Source organism: Budorcas taxicolor, chromosome 9 (genome assembly GCF_023091745.1).
Source record: "Budorcas taxicolor isolate Tak-1 chromosome 9, Takin1.1, whole genome shotgun sequence".
NCBI lineage: Eukaryota > Metazoa > Chordata > Mammalia > Artiodactyla > Bovidae > Budorcas > Budorcas taxicolor.
This window is the reverse complement of record NC_068918.1, coordinates 64,734,274-64,749,297: the sequence shown is the minus strand read 5'-3', so window position 1 is coordinate 64,749,297 and position 15,024 is coordinate 64,734,274. Positions and strand designations below refer to the sequence as shown.

The 15,024-nt window shown below is 37.9% G+C and overlaps 1 protein-coding gene across 1 annotated transcript in view; it reads left to right on the top strand.

Moving 5' to 3' along the window:
* The window catches only part of AHI1 (Abelson helper integration site 1), a 240,372-nt gene that overhangs the window by 110,120 nt on the left and 115,228 nt on the right, over positions 1-15,024 (top strand). Inside the window, exon 21 of the mRNA XM_052645614.1 lies at positions 3,813-3,930. Coding sequence (XP_052501574.1) covers positions 3,813-3,930 — 118 coding nt within the window. The remainder of the gene's footprint in view (positions 1-3,812; positions 3,931-15,024) is intronic.

The following is a 15,024-nucleotide window of genomic DNA, read 5'->3' as shown; positions in this document are numbered from 1 at the left end:
GGATATATTAGTAATCTTTGAACCATCAGCCCTTATACTCAAAAAATCTTGATTAAATATTACAAAATAAAATGTTGTGATGACTGATCTCCATTTGAATTCTGGTTTAGTTAATACTGTAGGAGTGAACTAATTCGAGGAGAGATTTTCTAGCTCATTACCCCACTGTAAAAATTTATCTTTAACAGTAACAATGTTTCTTCCGTATCCCTCACTCCATTGTCCCAGTTTATAAGGGCAGTACCTACGACCTAGAGAGATCATGTTGTGTTTCTCTTTATGACATCATGGCCTACTCATTTCTTAGGTTTTACTAACCTAGATATCACAGAAATGTAAGCTGCTTTTAGAACTTATGAGGTGTTCGGATAACTGACTTCAGATAACTTGAATCTCACTTTGGCTCAAGTTTTCTGTTTAACTTGTTTTGTAATACTGGGATTTTAATTTTTACAGCAGACATATAATTTGCAACAAAAAGTTTCCTAGGAGCTGGTTTTAGAAATGTTTTCAAGTTAAAATGTTATCTGCATTGTTGTTCAAATTTAGTTTTAAAAAAATAGCTGTCCAGAAGAAGGGGGGCACATTTGTTAACATAAGTATTATAAACAGTGCTAATATATTTTCTGTTACCATTAAAAGAAAGTTTGAAGTGTCTTCACAAGTTGAAACTTTGAAAACAATTCTTCAGATGAATAAAGCATATAAAGTTAGCTAAAAGTATTAGACTTGTAAGTATATATGGAAATGAGTGTTACATATCTCCCAATGGTTTTACAATTTAATCACTAAAAGGTAAACTATTGCTACCCTGTGTAGCTTTGTGCATTCAATTTGAGGTTAGAGCAATGACTTTTTTAACATGAAAATTAACTCCTCCTAGAGAATTAGTATTTGCATATTTTACCAAAACTGACTATACCCTGAAAGAACAGGCAAAACAGATTTTGTGATTAACTAGGCAGTTCTAGGTGGGTTTTTTTTTCTTTTCTTCCATTATGAATTTTATTAAATTTTTATGCTTTTCATTTTCCACAGTATGGAGGTATTAAACTGACTTTGGCAGACTGTGGTTTTTGCATGAAGCAAGCAGAAAAGTGTTTTGTAAAAAGAGGATAGATTGTTGTAGGGTAGACTATCTTAGCCAACCTTTCTGTTGTTGTAAAATTATGAAGCAATTCTTTTCCACAGCATATGTTTCAAAAATAGATATTGCTTCACTCTGTATAATGGTTGTTATTATTTTTCTTCCTTTAAATGAATTAGTGAATATGTATAAGCTCACTTAGAAAATACTTTGAGTTCTAATTTCAGATCACTATCAGTTCAGTTCAGTTCAGTAGCTCAGTTGTGTCCGACTCTTTGCAACCCCATGAATCGCAGCACGCCAGGCCTCCCTGTCCATCACCAACTCCCGGAGTTCACCCAAACTCATGTGCATCGAGTCGGTTATGCCATCCAGCCATCTCATCCTCTGTTGTCCCCTTCTCCTCCTGCCCCCAATCCCTCCCAGCATCAGAGTCTTTTCTAGTGAGTCAACTCTTCGCATGAGGTGGCCAAAGTATTGGAGGATAGTGATTAACAATTATCCCACACCTTAGAAACGGAGTTATCCTCCCTGTTATGTTGCCATTCATCACTTCATGAACATTTGAATAGTCTCTAAAGATATGTCAAGAGAGGGCAGAAGTGTAGAAATGCTTAGAAAAACCATGTAATTGTAGATCATAGTTGGATTTTTTAAAACAGCATTTTACTTAGAAGAAGTGGCAAGTCTCAGTTTGAGTGGAGTCATTCAAGTATCCTATTTGAGCTTTCTTAGTATTCATTTTTTGCTTTAGCACAAGTAATTTTCTGAAGAGGAAGACTGAAAAGCAAATTTGTGTGTATGTGTGTGTGTGTGTGTGTGCACATGTGCGTGTCCAGCATACACCTGCTTTTTTGCACCAGATTTCAAAATGCTTTGTTTGACAGGTAGGATTAAAATTTTCAAGAACACAGAAGTAAAACTGAAAAATGATTCTAAAAAAGAGAAGTGAATTAAATAGTTAAGTGATAAATATGTCATTTTGTATATAGTACTTCCATATAAAAGCATAGCATTCTGAAAAATTTACTGCATCATCTTACTGCATTACATATTTTAAAATTACCCTTGCTTGTAGTGATGATAATAATAATAGCTAATATTTATATAACACTTGATTTGTATAGCATTTTAGGATCCCCTTTGCGGACATACTCTGTTTAATCTATTTCATTAATGTTATTTAGTGCTTTAGGGCTAGCCTATGTTTTAATACCAATTCATTATTGTCAGTCTTCAAGCACGTTTCCTTTGAAGTTTATTTACTGTTTTTATTATCAATGTAAATATGTCAACTTTAATTTTGGTCAGTGTTTAATAATGGCTTCTTATAGAATTTTTCTAGCTGGATAATTTTTCTTAGCATTGATGTAATATTTGACCCCATCTAATAACTAATTTGGAAAATATTTTTCTTTTTCATAAGATGATACCACAACAGTTTAGGAACCTTAGAGCTATACTCGCACATGATCTTAATTGACTTATTCACAAAATTATCTTTCTTTCAAAAGAAAAACTTAATCTTATATACCATTTACTGTCACTATTTGAAAGAAGAGAAGCATTTACAAATATTATGTAAATAATGAGTCAGAAAAAGGGCATGTAACCACAACCAGTACTGTTGTTCTATGTATAGAACATCAAAAGGGAATTTTTAAATACTAATACAGTGGAAGTCCTCTGTATAGTTTTGAGTATTTCAAAAAAGAGAGAGAAAGGAGCTACTTTCCTATACTAATATTTACATACCATAAACTGTCATTTTTAACACTTTGTTAATTAACAGATTACTTTTTTACAGAAAATTAGAAATTTAAACATTTCCATTTTTTTTCAAAATTCAATCACGTTTTATCATGCTTTTTGAAAGTGGTAAAAATAATAAGATATAATGATTGATTTATTAATAATGAAGAAGAGACTAGATTGCTGCTGAAATTATCTGAATTGCAAGATGAACTTACTAATTTACTAAACATTTAAGCCTTTTTCTGTGAAGTGTATTTTTCATACCCTTACAATGTTACAATGTAGTTATAATGTAGTTACAATGTTGCACTTGTTAGGCATTTCATTTCATTTCATTTCTGAGTACAGACCATAGTACTTGGGCAATTGTAGTAGAATGGGCAATTGTAGTAGAATTTTTGTGCTGTTGAACATTGTATTTACTTATAGAAAATTTGCCTGTTCATTATTTGAGTTGTTTTTTGAAAACTGTCTTAAGAATAAGATTTTTTGATACAGTAGAAACTATTTCACTTGCCTAGTTAAGTTGCAGCTGTGTTATCTGTGTCACTGTGGTACCTATAAACATGAACATTACAGGTGCTTTCTGTACAGTATCTGAAAAGGAAGTACATGTTCTTTCAAAAATGCTAAGGAAATGTGCATGTGAAACATTTAAAAACTCTTTCTTAATTGAAAGCAGTCCAGGAGTCACTTATTTTTTGCATTTTTTTATTTTTGGCATAACTTTAAGACCACTCTAAGTTACTAATAAAGTCAGTTCCATGATAAGCAAACTTGTTTTCAAAGTAAGGCAGATTGTAAAAACTATAGAGTTTTGTAAACTCTTAAAAACTAAGCATATAAATCATTGTCACTCCTTTTGACGTGTTCCCTGGTTTGCATCGTAAGCAAATATTTCTCATCCACTATTTGCATCAGTAACCCAGGAAATTACGCTTTCATTTCTGATTTGCCTTTCCTATTACAGGTCAACAAAAATCTCTCATTCACTTCGACAGCAGCCTCCTCACAGCAGTCTAAGTCAAAACAATCAAACGTGCTGGGCGCTCATCAGATTCTGCGTCAGTTCGGTTTTACTCAAACCGGTGAGCCCCTTTCTTACTTTGACTACTCTGTAAATGTTCAGATTCTATTTTTTAATGGATGTCATGTATTTCACTTCAGAAGTACGGCTCATAGCATTATAACGGTCAATTTTCACACTTGGTGAATTATATTCCAGCATTTTTTTCTTTAAAAATCACTAAATTATTTCAAAGGCAAATTTGAATTTGGTCACTTTAATGGTAGATACTCTCATCTTCTATTCTTTTGAGCAGATAATAATTGAAAAGTCATAGAACATGAGTTTTATATCTGATTCAGTTTCCTGTGGGTAAAGGAACCATAGTTTATGGATAATCAGATTTTGTAATTCATTTCAAAGAAAGCCCAGGTAAAATGCATTTTGGTAGAAACAGGATGCATCCTGCCAAAATATCACGTTTCTTCAAAATTGGAAAATTAACAAAAGATGCAAAGAAGCTAGTTATTAAAATGTATATCAAGCACAGAGTTGAAACGAACTGTACAATTGCAAATTTTAGGCGAATATTTTAAATTAATTTGAATAAGGTTTTCAAAGAATCTCAAAGAAGAAGCATCTAAGTGAGAAGTGTATATTTTTGGTATTGAAAGATGTCTGCTTCTGTTAGCTTTTGGTATTTTATAATTTTTTTTCTTCTGTGGAAATCTTTCAGAAAGATGAGAGAACTGAGAATAACAAAACAGTTGTCTTTGACAGAGAGAAGGAGAAACTTGAGCTTGACAAGATCAGCTTAAGTTATTTAGAACTTTAGGAACAATATTACTTTTCTACTTTGAAGGTTTTTGGAGTTTGCCTATGAAATTAGTGTAATATTGCTGAGTTACATATTCGGTTCAGTTCAGTTCAGTTGCTCAGTCGTGTCTGACTCTCTGCGACCCCATAAGCATGGCAGACCTCCCTGTCCATCACCAACTCGTGGAGATACCAAAATTCATGTCCACTGAGCCAGTGATGCCATCCAACCATCTCATCCTCTGTCGTCCCCTTCTCCTCCTGCCCTCAATTGTTCCCAGCATCAGGGTCTTTTCAAATGAGTCAGCTGTTCACAACAGGTGGCCAAAGTATTGAGTTTCAGCTTCAACATTAGCCCTTCCAATGAACACCCAGGACTGATCTCCTTTAAGATGGACTGGTTGCATCTCCTTGCAGTCCAAGGGACTTTCAAAAGTCTTCTACAGCATCACAGTTCAAAAGCATCAATTCTTCGGCGCTCAGCTTTCTTCACAGTCCAACTCTCGCATCCATGCACCACTACTGGAAAAACCATGGTGGACCTTAATTGGCAAAGTAATGTCTCTGCTTTTTAATATACTGTCTAGGTTGGTCATAACTTTCCTGCCAAGGAGTAAGCGTCTTAATTTCATGGCTGCAATCACCATCTGAAGTGATTTTGGAGCCAAAAAAATTAAACTCTGACACTGTTTCCACTGTTTCCCCATCTATTTCCCATGAACTGATGGGACCGGATGCCATGATCTTCATTTTCTGAATGTTGAGCTTTAAGCCAGCTTTTTCACTCTGCACTGTCACTTTTATCAAGAGGCTTTTTAGTTCCTCTTCACTTTCTGCCATAAGGGTGGTGTCATCTGCATATCTGAGGTTATTGATATTTCTCCCAGTAATCTTGATTCCAGCTTGTGTTTCTTCCAGTCCAGCGTTTCTCACGATGTACTCTGCATATAAGTTAAATAAGCACGGTGACAATATACAGCCTTGACATACTCTCATTTTCCTATTTGGAACCAGTCTGTTGTTCCATGTCCAGTTCTAACTGTTGCTTCCTGACCTGCATACAGATTTCTCAAGAGGCAGGTCAGGTGGTCTGCTATTCCCATCTCTCTCAGAATTTTCCACAGTTTATTGTGATCCACACAGTCAAAGGCTTTGGCATAGTGAATAAAGCAGAAATAGATGTTTTTCTGGAACTCTCTTGCTTTTTTGATGATCCAGTGGATGTTGGCAATTTGATCTCTGGTTCCTCTGCCTTTCTAAAACCAGCTTGAACATCAGGAAGTTCACAGTTCACATATTGCTAAAGCCTGGCTTGGAGAATTTTGAGCATTACTTTACTAGCATGTGAGATGAGTGCAGTTGTGCGGTAGTTTGAGCATTCTTTGGCATTGCTTTTCTTTGGGATTGGAATGAAAACTGACCTTTTCCAGTCCTGTGGCCACTGCTGAGTTTTCCAAATTTGCTGGCATATTGAGTCCAGCACTTTCACAGCATCATCTTTCAGGATTTGAAACAGCTCAACTGCGATTGCATCCCCTCCACTAGCTTTGTTTGTAGTGATGCTTTCTAAGGCCCACCTGACTTCACCTTCCAGGATGTCTGGCTCTAGATGAGTGATCAAACCATCGTGATTATCCGGGTCGTGAAGATCTTTTTTGTACAGTTCTTCTGAGTATTCCTGCCACCTCTTCTTAACATCTTCTGCTTCTGTTAGGTCCATACCATTTCTGTCCTTTATCGAGCCCATCTTTTCATGAAATGTTCCCTTGGTATCTCTAATATTCTTGAAGAGATCTCTAGTCTTTCCCATTCTGTTGTTTTCCTCTATTTCTTTGCATTGATCACTGAAGAAGGCTTTCTTATCTCTTCTTGGTATTCTTTGGAACTCTGCATTCAGATGCTTATATCTTTCCTTTTCTCCTTTGCTTTTCACCCCTCTTCTTTTCACAGCTATTTGTAAGGCCTTCCCAGACAGCCATTTTGCTTTTTTGCATATCTTTTCCATGGGGATGGTCTTGATCCCTGTCTCCTGTACAATGTCACGAACCTTATCAGGCACTCTATCTATCAGATCTAGTCCCTTAAATCTATTTCTCACTTCTACTGTATAATCATAAGCAATTTGATTTAGGTCATACCTGAATGGTCTAGTGGTTTTCCCTACTTTCTTCTATTAAGTCTGAATTTGGTATAAGGAGTTCATGATCTGAGCCACAGTCAGCTCCTGGTCTTGTTTTTGTTGACTGTATAGAGCTTCTCCTTTGTCATTTTAATGAGCAGGAGGGAGGAGGGAACCTGGCTCCACCACTTGATGCCTATCTTTCTGCTGAGATCTCAAATTCTTCTAGGAACAAATCTTGCCTTCCACATTTCAGGATTAAGAGTGTAAAACATAAGTCTGATCAAGTTAGCAGATTGATTAAAGTTCATTCAGTTCAGTTCAGTTCAGTTGCTCAGTCGTGTCCAACTCTTTGCCACCCCATGAATCGCAGCACACCAGGCCTCCCTGTCCATCACCATCTCCCAGATTTCACTCAGACTCACATTCATCGAGTCCATGATGCCATCCAGCCATCTCATCCTCAGTCGTCCCCTTCTCCTCCTGCCCCCAATCCCTCCCAGCATCAGAGTCTTTTCCAGTGAGTCAACTCTTCGCATGAGGTGGCCAAAGTACTGGAGTTTCAGCTTTAGCATCATTCCCTCCAAAGAAATCCCAGGGCTGATCTCCTTCAGAATGGACTGGTTGGATCTCCTTGCAGTCCAAGGGACTCTGAAGAGTCTTCTCCAACACCACAGTTCAAAAGCATCAACTCTTCGGCACTCAGCCTTCTTCACAGTCCAACTCTCACATCCATACATGACCACAGGAAAAACCATAGCCTTGACTAGACGGACCTTAGTCGGCAAAGTAATGTCTCTGCTTTTGAATATGCTATCTAGGTTTGTCACAACTTTTCTTCCAAGTTCATTCAAGTAGTCTCTTAAGTTTATCAGCCAACAAGGTGTAGATAATAGATACAAAATTCTTTCTTTTTCTGTAATAGGAAAGAGCAGAGAGGATAGATAGGAAGGCTTTGAAATGGAAGAGTGATTACCACTCTGACAGATAAAGAATAAAAGGAAAACCAGATATGATAAAGGCAAGCCTTGCAAACTTCAGTTTTACCTTGGATTCCCTTCCTTTACCTTTAGCTTTCATGGTCATATAGAGCTTGAGTGGGACTTTTAAATAATGCATATCCCTCGATGTGAGCACTGTCCCAGGAGCATGACCATTAAGCCATGTAATACCTGGTAGGACTGCTCTGCCCGATTTTTAGTTATTCTCATTTTAAGGCATATCTTTCCTATAAAATTTGTTGAGAGACTTCTGTGGCAGTCCAGTGGCTAAGACTTCAGGCTTCCAATGCTGGGGACATAGGTTCAATCTCTGGTCAGGGAACTAAGATGACACCTGCTGCACAGCCAAAAAAGAAAAAAGAAATTTTTTGAGATATCATTGTATAGAAAACTTATAAAAGCAGAGTATGTAGTCCATTGCAAGGTGGCCAAATCCATCTTATTCATTAAGAAGCCAGTCTTTGTGAAAAAAAAAATCCTGCACTAGGAAACAGGTGAACTAGTTTCTATGCTTGGCTCCACTTCTGAATGACTAGAATTTTTAGCAGTTTCTTTAAGGTTCAGTTTTTTTCATCCCTGCAGGTAAATGAGGACTCTGGATTTGGTGAGTTTCTGTCTTAAAAATTCTGTGAGTCTATTCAATATTCAAAACAGTTTTAAAAGGGGACAATAGTTAAGCGTTCTTGACCGTACAAATAATCTATTAGAATCTGAAATGAAGGACTATGAAAATAATATAGATAGGATATTTTAAAATAAAAATCTTACTGAAAAGCTGTCTAAATATCAAGTCTTATGTGCAGCTCTTTCAGTTTGTACAGTATAAAAAAATACAGTTTACACAGGACTAGTCAGTATGGCCTACTTACTGGCCTTCATCCCAGAGGCTTAAGAGGAGACCTTGATTTGATACATATTATATATGTGAGTTTATATGCTGGAAGATTAGAGCCAGGGATGGGTTTATGGTCTGCTATCACTTCTATTTGGAGAAGGAAATGGCAACCCACTCCAGTATTCTTGCCTGGAGAATCCCATGGATAGAGGAGCTTGGTGGACTACAGTCCACGGGTCACAAAGAGTCAGACATGACTGAGTGACTTCACTCTATTGACCTCATTCCAGGTGAGTTCTAGGTAATGGAGATGGCAAGGAAAGTATTTGTTTCTTCTTTGGTCTATTTTCTTTAGAGTTTCTAGAATACTGTCTTTACTTATTCTCTAATCATTCTAAGTAACTATTTTGCTTAAGGTCCTTACTTAAATATATGGACTAAATAAGACAGTCTCTGTCCTCAGGGAGCTTACCGTCTGGTTGGGAAGGCAAATGAGCATGCAGCAAATTACGTCAGAGTGTGATAAATTCTGAAATCACAGTATAAACAAAGTATCGCTGAAATATAGAGCTATAAAGCAGTGGGGCGATTTCTCGTACTTTACATGTCCAAGCAAAACTCTTGCCCCCAAACCCTTCATCTACCTCCACTTTCCCTGCCCCACACCAGGTCTTCCCACCAAATACGCAGGTACATGTACCCCGTCATTTAGGGATCCCTCTTTTCCTTCCACTCCCCTACTTCTGCTCCTATCCCTTAGATTATTCTCCCCATAGCAGACAAGATTCTTTTAAAAATAAATTAGATTCTATTATTTCCCTATTTAAAACTCTTAAGTGGCTTTCTCCAGCAATCAGAATGAGTTCCAAAGTCCTTATGAAACCTTCCAGAGTCTTGCCTCTTGTCTTTGTCACTGGCCTCATCAGCAGGTGGGCTTTAGAAGGGCACACTAAGCTGAGATGGTTGTGCGCTCAGTCTTGTCCAGCTCTTTGCAACCCTATGGACTATAGCCCGCCAGGCTCCTCTGTCCATGGGATTCTCCAGGCAAGAATACTGAGTCGGTTGCCGTTTTCCTCCAGGGGATCTTTTCAACTCAGGGATTGAACCCGTGTCTCCTGTGTCTCCTGCACTGCAGGCAGATTCTTTACCACTTGAGCCATCAGGAAAGCCACACTGAGCTTCTGAACAAACAATTGGAAGAGAGCCTGACTTGACTGCTCAGTGGTATGAGGCTTAGGTTAGCTGGAGGAAATGATGAGATGGATGTATTTAGGAAGACCTGAGCTGCAAAGGTAGATGAGGTCGAATTGTGCCCTACTGAGGAATTCACATTTCATTCTCTAGTTAAAATAGAGCTATCCAAAGGTATGAGGATGAAAGAGTAATAATAAAATATGTTTCTAGAAATACCACTGGTGTCTTGGTGAGGAGTGGGTTAGAGAGGAAAAAAGCTGGATACAACACCTATGAGATACTTATTTCGGCAACTGTTTATTAGGCTATTGTTCCAGGTACCTAATGAACAAAATAATCAGCTAATTTTATTAAAGTTAAAACCATAAATATTTTCTGAGTAATTTGTATAAGAAAGAAACTTATAAAAATATATTCACCAATTATACCTAATGGCAACCCACTCCAGTACTCTTGCCTAGAAAATCCCATGGATGGAGGAGCCTGGTTGGCTGCAATCCATGGGGTCGCAAAGAGTCGGACATGACTAAGCGACTTCACTTTCACTTTTCACTTTCATGCATTGGAGAAGGAAATGGCAACCCACTCCAGTATTCTTGCCTGGAGAATCCCAAGGACGGGGGAGCCTGGTGGGCTGCTGTCTTTGGGGTTGCACAGAGTCAGACAGAACTGAAGCAACTTAGCAGCAGCATACCTAAATAAAGCTGGGGGGGGGAAGAAATTTTAATTTTAACATTTTAAATTAAAATGTAGGTTCAGTTCAGTGTCTGACTCTTTGCGACCCCATGGACTGCAGCATACCAGGCTTCCCTGTGCATCACCAACTCCCAGAGCTTACTCAAACTCATGTCCATAGAGTCGGTGATGCCATCCAACCATCTTGTCTCACCACATAATGAACATGTTATACTGTTCCTGTACTTCCTTAGTATAATGAAAATCTGTAAAATAACATGTGTGACTTCTACTTGTATCAAAAAATTTATTTATATACATCTTCATTTGATCCTCAGCAAAACCCTCTGAGAAATCAACATTAAAATCACAGAGTGTAAACTCTTTTGAGAGCTTCTTGGTAAAAAATCTGCAGGAGACCAGGTTCTATCCCTGGGTCAGGAAGATCCCCTAAAGAAGGGAATGGCAACCCACTCCGGTATTCTTGCCTGAAAAATCCCACAGACAGAGGATCCTGGTGGACTGCAGTCCATGGGATTACAAAGAGTTGTACACAACTGAGCGATTATTTGTTGTAAGACCTTAAAACTTTGACTTTCAGTCCCTTTACATCAAAACTGAGAAGCAGAGGGCCTGAAATGAGAGTTCACATAGCTGGTGGCATTCGCATCTAGAGAAAGATTGCCTTTCTCCTGGTTCAGCACTTCTCACACTCCCCGCCCCATGCTGCTTCTGCCTCTGCAGAGAGGGGGTACTAGTTCAAACGTGAGGTGCATCCTTGGTGATGCTGTGCCTGGATCCATTCCTCATCCCTGGCCCATTGTCCTCCCACTCTGTCCAGAGGTCCCTCTGGCCATGCGTGTGACTTTTGCTCCCTAGCATTGGAGGTGTGTGATATATTGCAAACTAGTAACCTACACAGTACTATTTGGAATAGGTGTAGTTGTTAATACTGAGGTGTCATGAAAGTAATTTTCTAAGAATTCATGAACTTATCTTTTTACTGGGCCTTGATATACAACTCTGTCTTTGCCAGTTACTCGATTTCTTAAAGCCTAGTTCCAGTGAAACTGTGGTATTCAATCTCCAGTCATATCAAGAGATTCTCAAGAAATTTAACTCTGGTCATTGGTCTGAATCCCAGATCCCATTCAACCATCTCTAGAGTTCTTATGATAGTAGTGAATTTTAACATGTGGATTATTCAGTAATGAGTAAAATCAATCACAGTTATGACGGTGGAAGTTAGAAAGTGCTGTCATCTTTGTATGTCTATATTTGAAGGACAGCACCATTCATTTTTGTGTACCTAATGTGTCTTTTCACTGCATTGCACTAAATTTCATATCAATAGGTAAGTAGAATCACGTAAAATAAAATGATTCATTTTTATTAGTATGACTCTTCATGTAATCTTTTAATCATGTTTTAAAATTGTAGACTTGGAATTTGATGGAGAGGCAGAATGTGACATGGCTTTTAAAAAACAACCAGTAGTTTCTGTCTTCTCCATAATTTATTTGCACTCTCCTATACAACATGTTAACATATATTAATGCTTTTATCATACCCTAAACCATCAAGATATTTGACTTAAATCATAAAATAATTCAGATAACTTTAGTATTGATTGAGAGATCAGTCAAGTTAATTTTTGTACTTCCACGTGTTCGATAATGTTTGAAAAATGTATTTTTCTATTTATTTCAGCCAAATGAAAAGTTATTCCCTTGAGCAGTTCTGAAAATTAGGAGCTATTTTTCTAGTTAAATTTTAATTTTATTGTTTTCAATATGTCAATATTTTTAAGCAAGGTTTTAACTTTTTATCAGTTCAGTTCAGTCGCTCAGTCGTGTCTGACTCTTTGCAACCCCATGGACTGCAGCATACCAGGCTTCCCTGTCCATCACCAACTGCCAGAGCTTGTTCAAACTCATGTCCATCAAGTTGGTGATGCCATCCAGCCATCTCATCCTCTGTCGTCCCCTTCTCCTCCTGCCTTCGATCGTTTCCAGCATCAGGGTCTTTTCCAACGAGTCAGTTCTTTGCATCAGTTGGCCAGAATATTGGAGTTTTGGCTTCACCATCAGTCCTTCCAATGAACACCCAGGACTGATCTCCTTTAGGATGGGCTGGTTGGACCTCTTTGCAGTCCAAGGGGCTCTCAAGAATCTTCTTCAACACCACAGTTCAAAAGCATCAATTCTTTGGTGCTCAGCTTTCTTTATAGTCCAACTCTCACATCCATACCTGACTGCTGGAAAAACCATAGCTTTGGCTAGACAGACCTTTGTTGGCAAGGTAATGTCTCTGCTTTTTGATATGCTGTCTAGGTTGGTCATAGCTTTTCTTCCAAGGAGCAAGCGTCTTTTAATTTCATGGCTACAGTCACCATCTGCAGTGATTTTGGAGCCCCAAAAAATAAAGTCTGACACTGTTTTCCATTGTTTTCCTATCTATTTGCTATGAAGTGATGGGACCAGATGCCATGATTTTAGTTTCCTGAATGTTGAGCTTTAAGCCAACTTTTTCACTCTCCTCTTTCACTTTGATCAAGAGGCTTTTTAGTTCTTCTTCACTTTCTGCCATAAGGGTGGTGTCATCTGCATATCTGAGGTTATTGATATTTCTCCCAGCAATCTTGATTCCCACTTGCGCCACATCCAGCCTGGCATTATGCATGATGTCCTCTGCATATAAGTTAAATGAGCAGAGTGACAGTATACAGCCTAGACATACTCCTTTTCCTATTTGGAACCAGTCTGTTGTTCCATGTCCAGTTCTAACTGTTGCTTCCTGACCTGCATATAAATTTTTCAGGAGGCAAGGAAGGTGGTCTGGTAATCCAATCTCTTTTAAGAATGTTGCACAGATTGTTGTGATCCACACAGTCACAGGCTTTGGCATAGTCAATAAAGCAGAAGTAGATGTTTTTCTGGAACTCTCTTTCCAACAGATGTTGGAAATTTGTTCTGTGGTTCCTCTGCCTTTTCTAAATCCAGCTTGAACATCTGGAAGTTCTCGGTTCACGTAATGTTGAAGCCTGGCTTAGAGAATTTTGAGTATTACTTTGTTAGTGTGTGAGGTGAGTGCAGTTGTGTGGTAGTTTGAGCAATCTTTGGCATTGCCTTTCTTTGGGATTGGAGTGAGAACTGACCTTTTCTAGTCCTGTGGCCACTGCTGAGTTTTCCAGATTTGCTGGCATATTGAGTGCAGCACTTTCACAACATCATCTGTTAGGATTTGAAATAGCTCAACTGGAATTCTACCACCTCCACTAGCTTTGTTCATAGTGATGCTTCCTAAGGCCCACTTGACTTCACATTCCAGGATGTTTGGCTCTAGGTGAGTGATCACACCATCGTCGTCATCTGGGCCATTAAAATCTGTTTTGTATAGTTCTTCTATGTATTCTTTTGTGTAACATTTTAGAGAAGTGCACAATTTTTAAAATAATGTAACTGAAATCTAAGGCCTGCTTGACTTCACATTCCAGGATGTCTGGCTCTAGGTGAATAATCACAGCATAATGGTTATCTGAGTCATTGAAATCTGTTTTGTATAGTTCTTCTATGTATTCTTCTGTGTAACTTCTTATAGAGAAGTGCAAAATTTTTTAAATAATGTAACTGAAATCTATTATTTGTGTGTCATAAATTCACCAGAGAGTCTGTGATATCCTTATATAAACCCATTATCAAAGGCATATTACATGTAAACTGGAAATATGATGGTTCTTGTATTTCAAAGGGAGAAAAATAAAACGTTTACGCAAAAATTAGGTTAGAATAACTCAAACACAGGTGATGGTAAAAGGGAGTTTCCATTTTAAGGAAGGTGAAATGAGTTCAAAGTACTCTTTCATACTATCAGAATTGGCAGAATTTTCTGATAGTATTACTTAATGAACTTCAAACTATTCATTGAAAAAGAATGTTTCATTGAATTCTGATTTCAGATCTCCAGAATTCCAAGGCTTAAGTTCAGATATGGGTTGGTGAAAGGAATTAATTCACTACTGTAGATAATTTACAGAATTAACTGATTTTCTGTAGACAGATGTCCTTCCATTTGCCTTATGCTGCTAACCAACCACTCTTCTGAATCCAGCGCTTGTGTGTTTTGGTGGAAAAAGCACTCGACCTGGGGTCAGAAGGCCAGAAGGGTTGGGCCTGACTCTTAATTCTGCCCCTTCACAGCTGTTACCTTGGGTAGTTTCTCTCTCCCAGTATAGTGTCTCTACTTTCCTCTTCAGATGATTTTTCCACTTCATAGAATTGTGAGGGTATGAAGGGTATTTTTAATACTTTGAAATCCATAAGATACTGTGAGAATAAACATCATAAGATTCTATGGGAGATTCTTTTTAAGTTTGAAATTATACAGTTTGCACTGTGGCCAAAGGAATGGAGGAAACCTTAAGACATGATTTAATAAAATGTGTTAAGTGATGATGGTTAAGTGATGATAGTGAAAAGAACATGTCAGAAAGGCAAACATGGATTCTCGAAAGAGAATTTTGAGAAGCATGCCAAA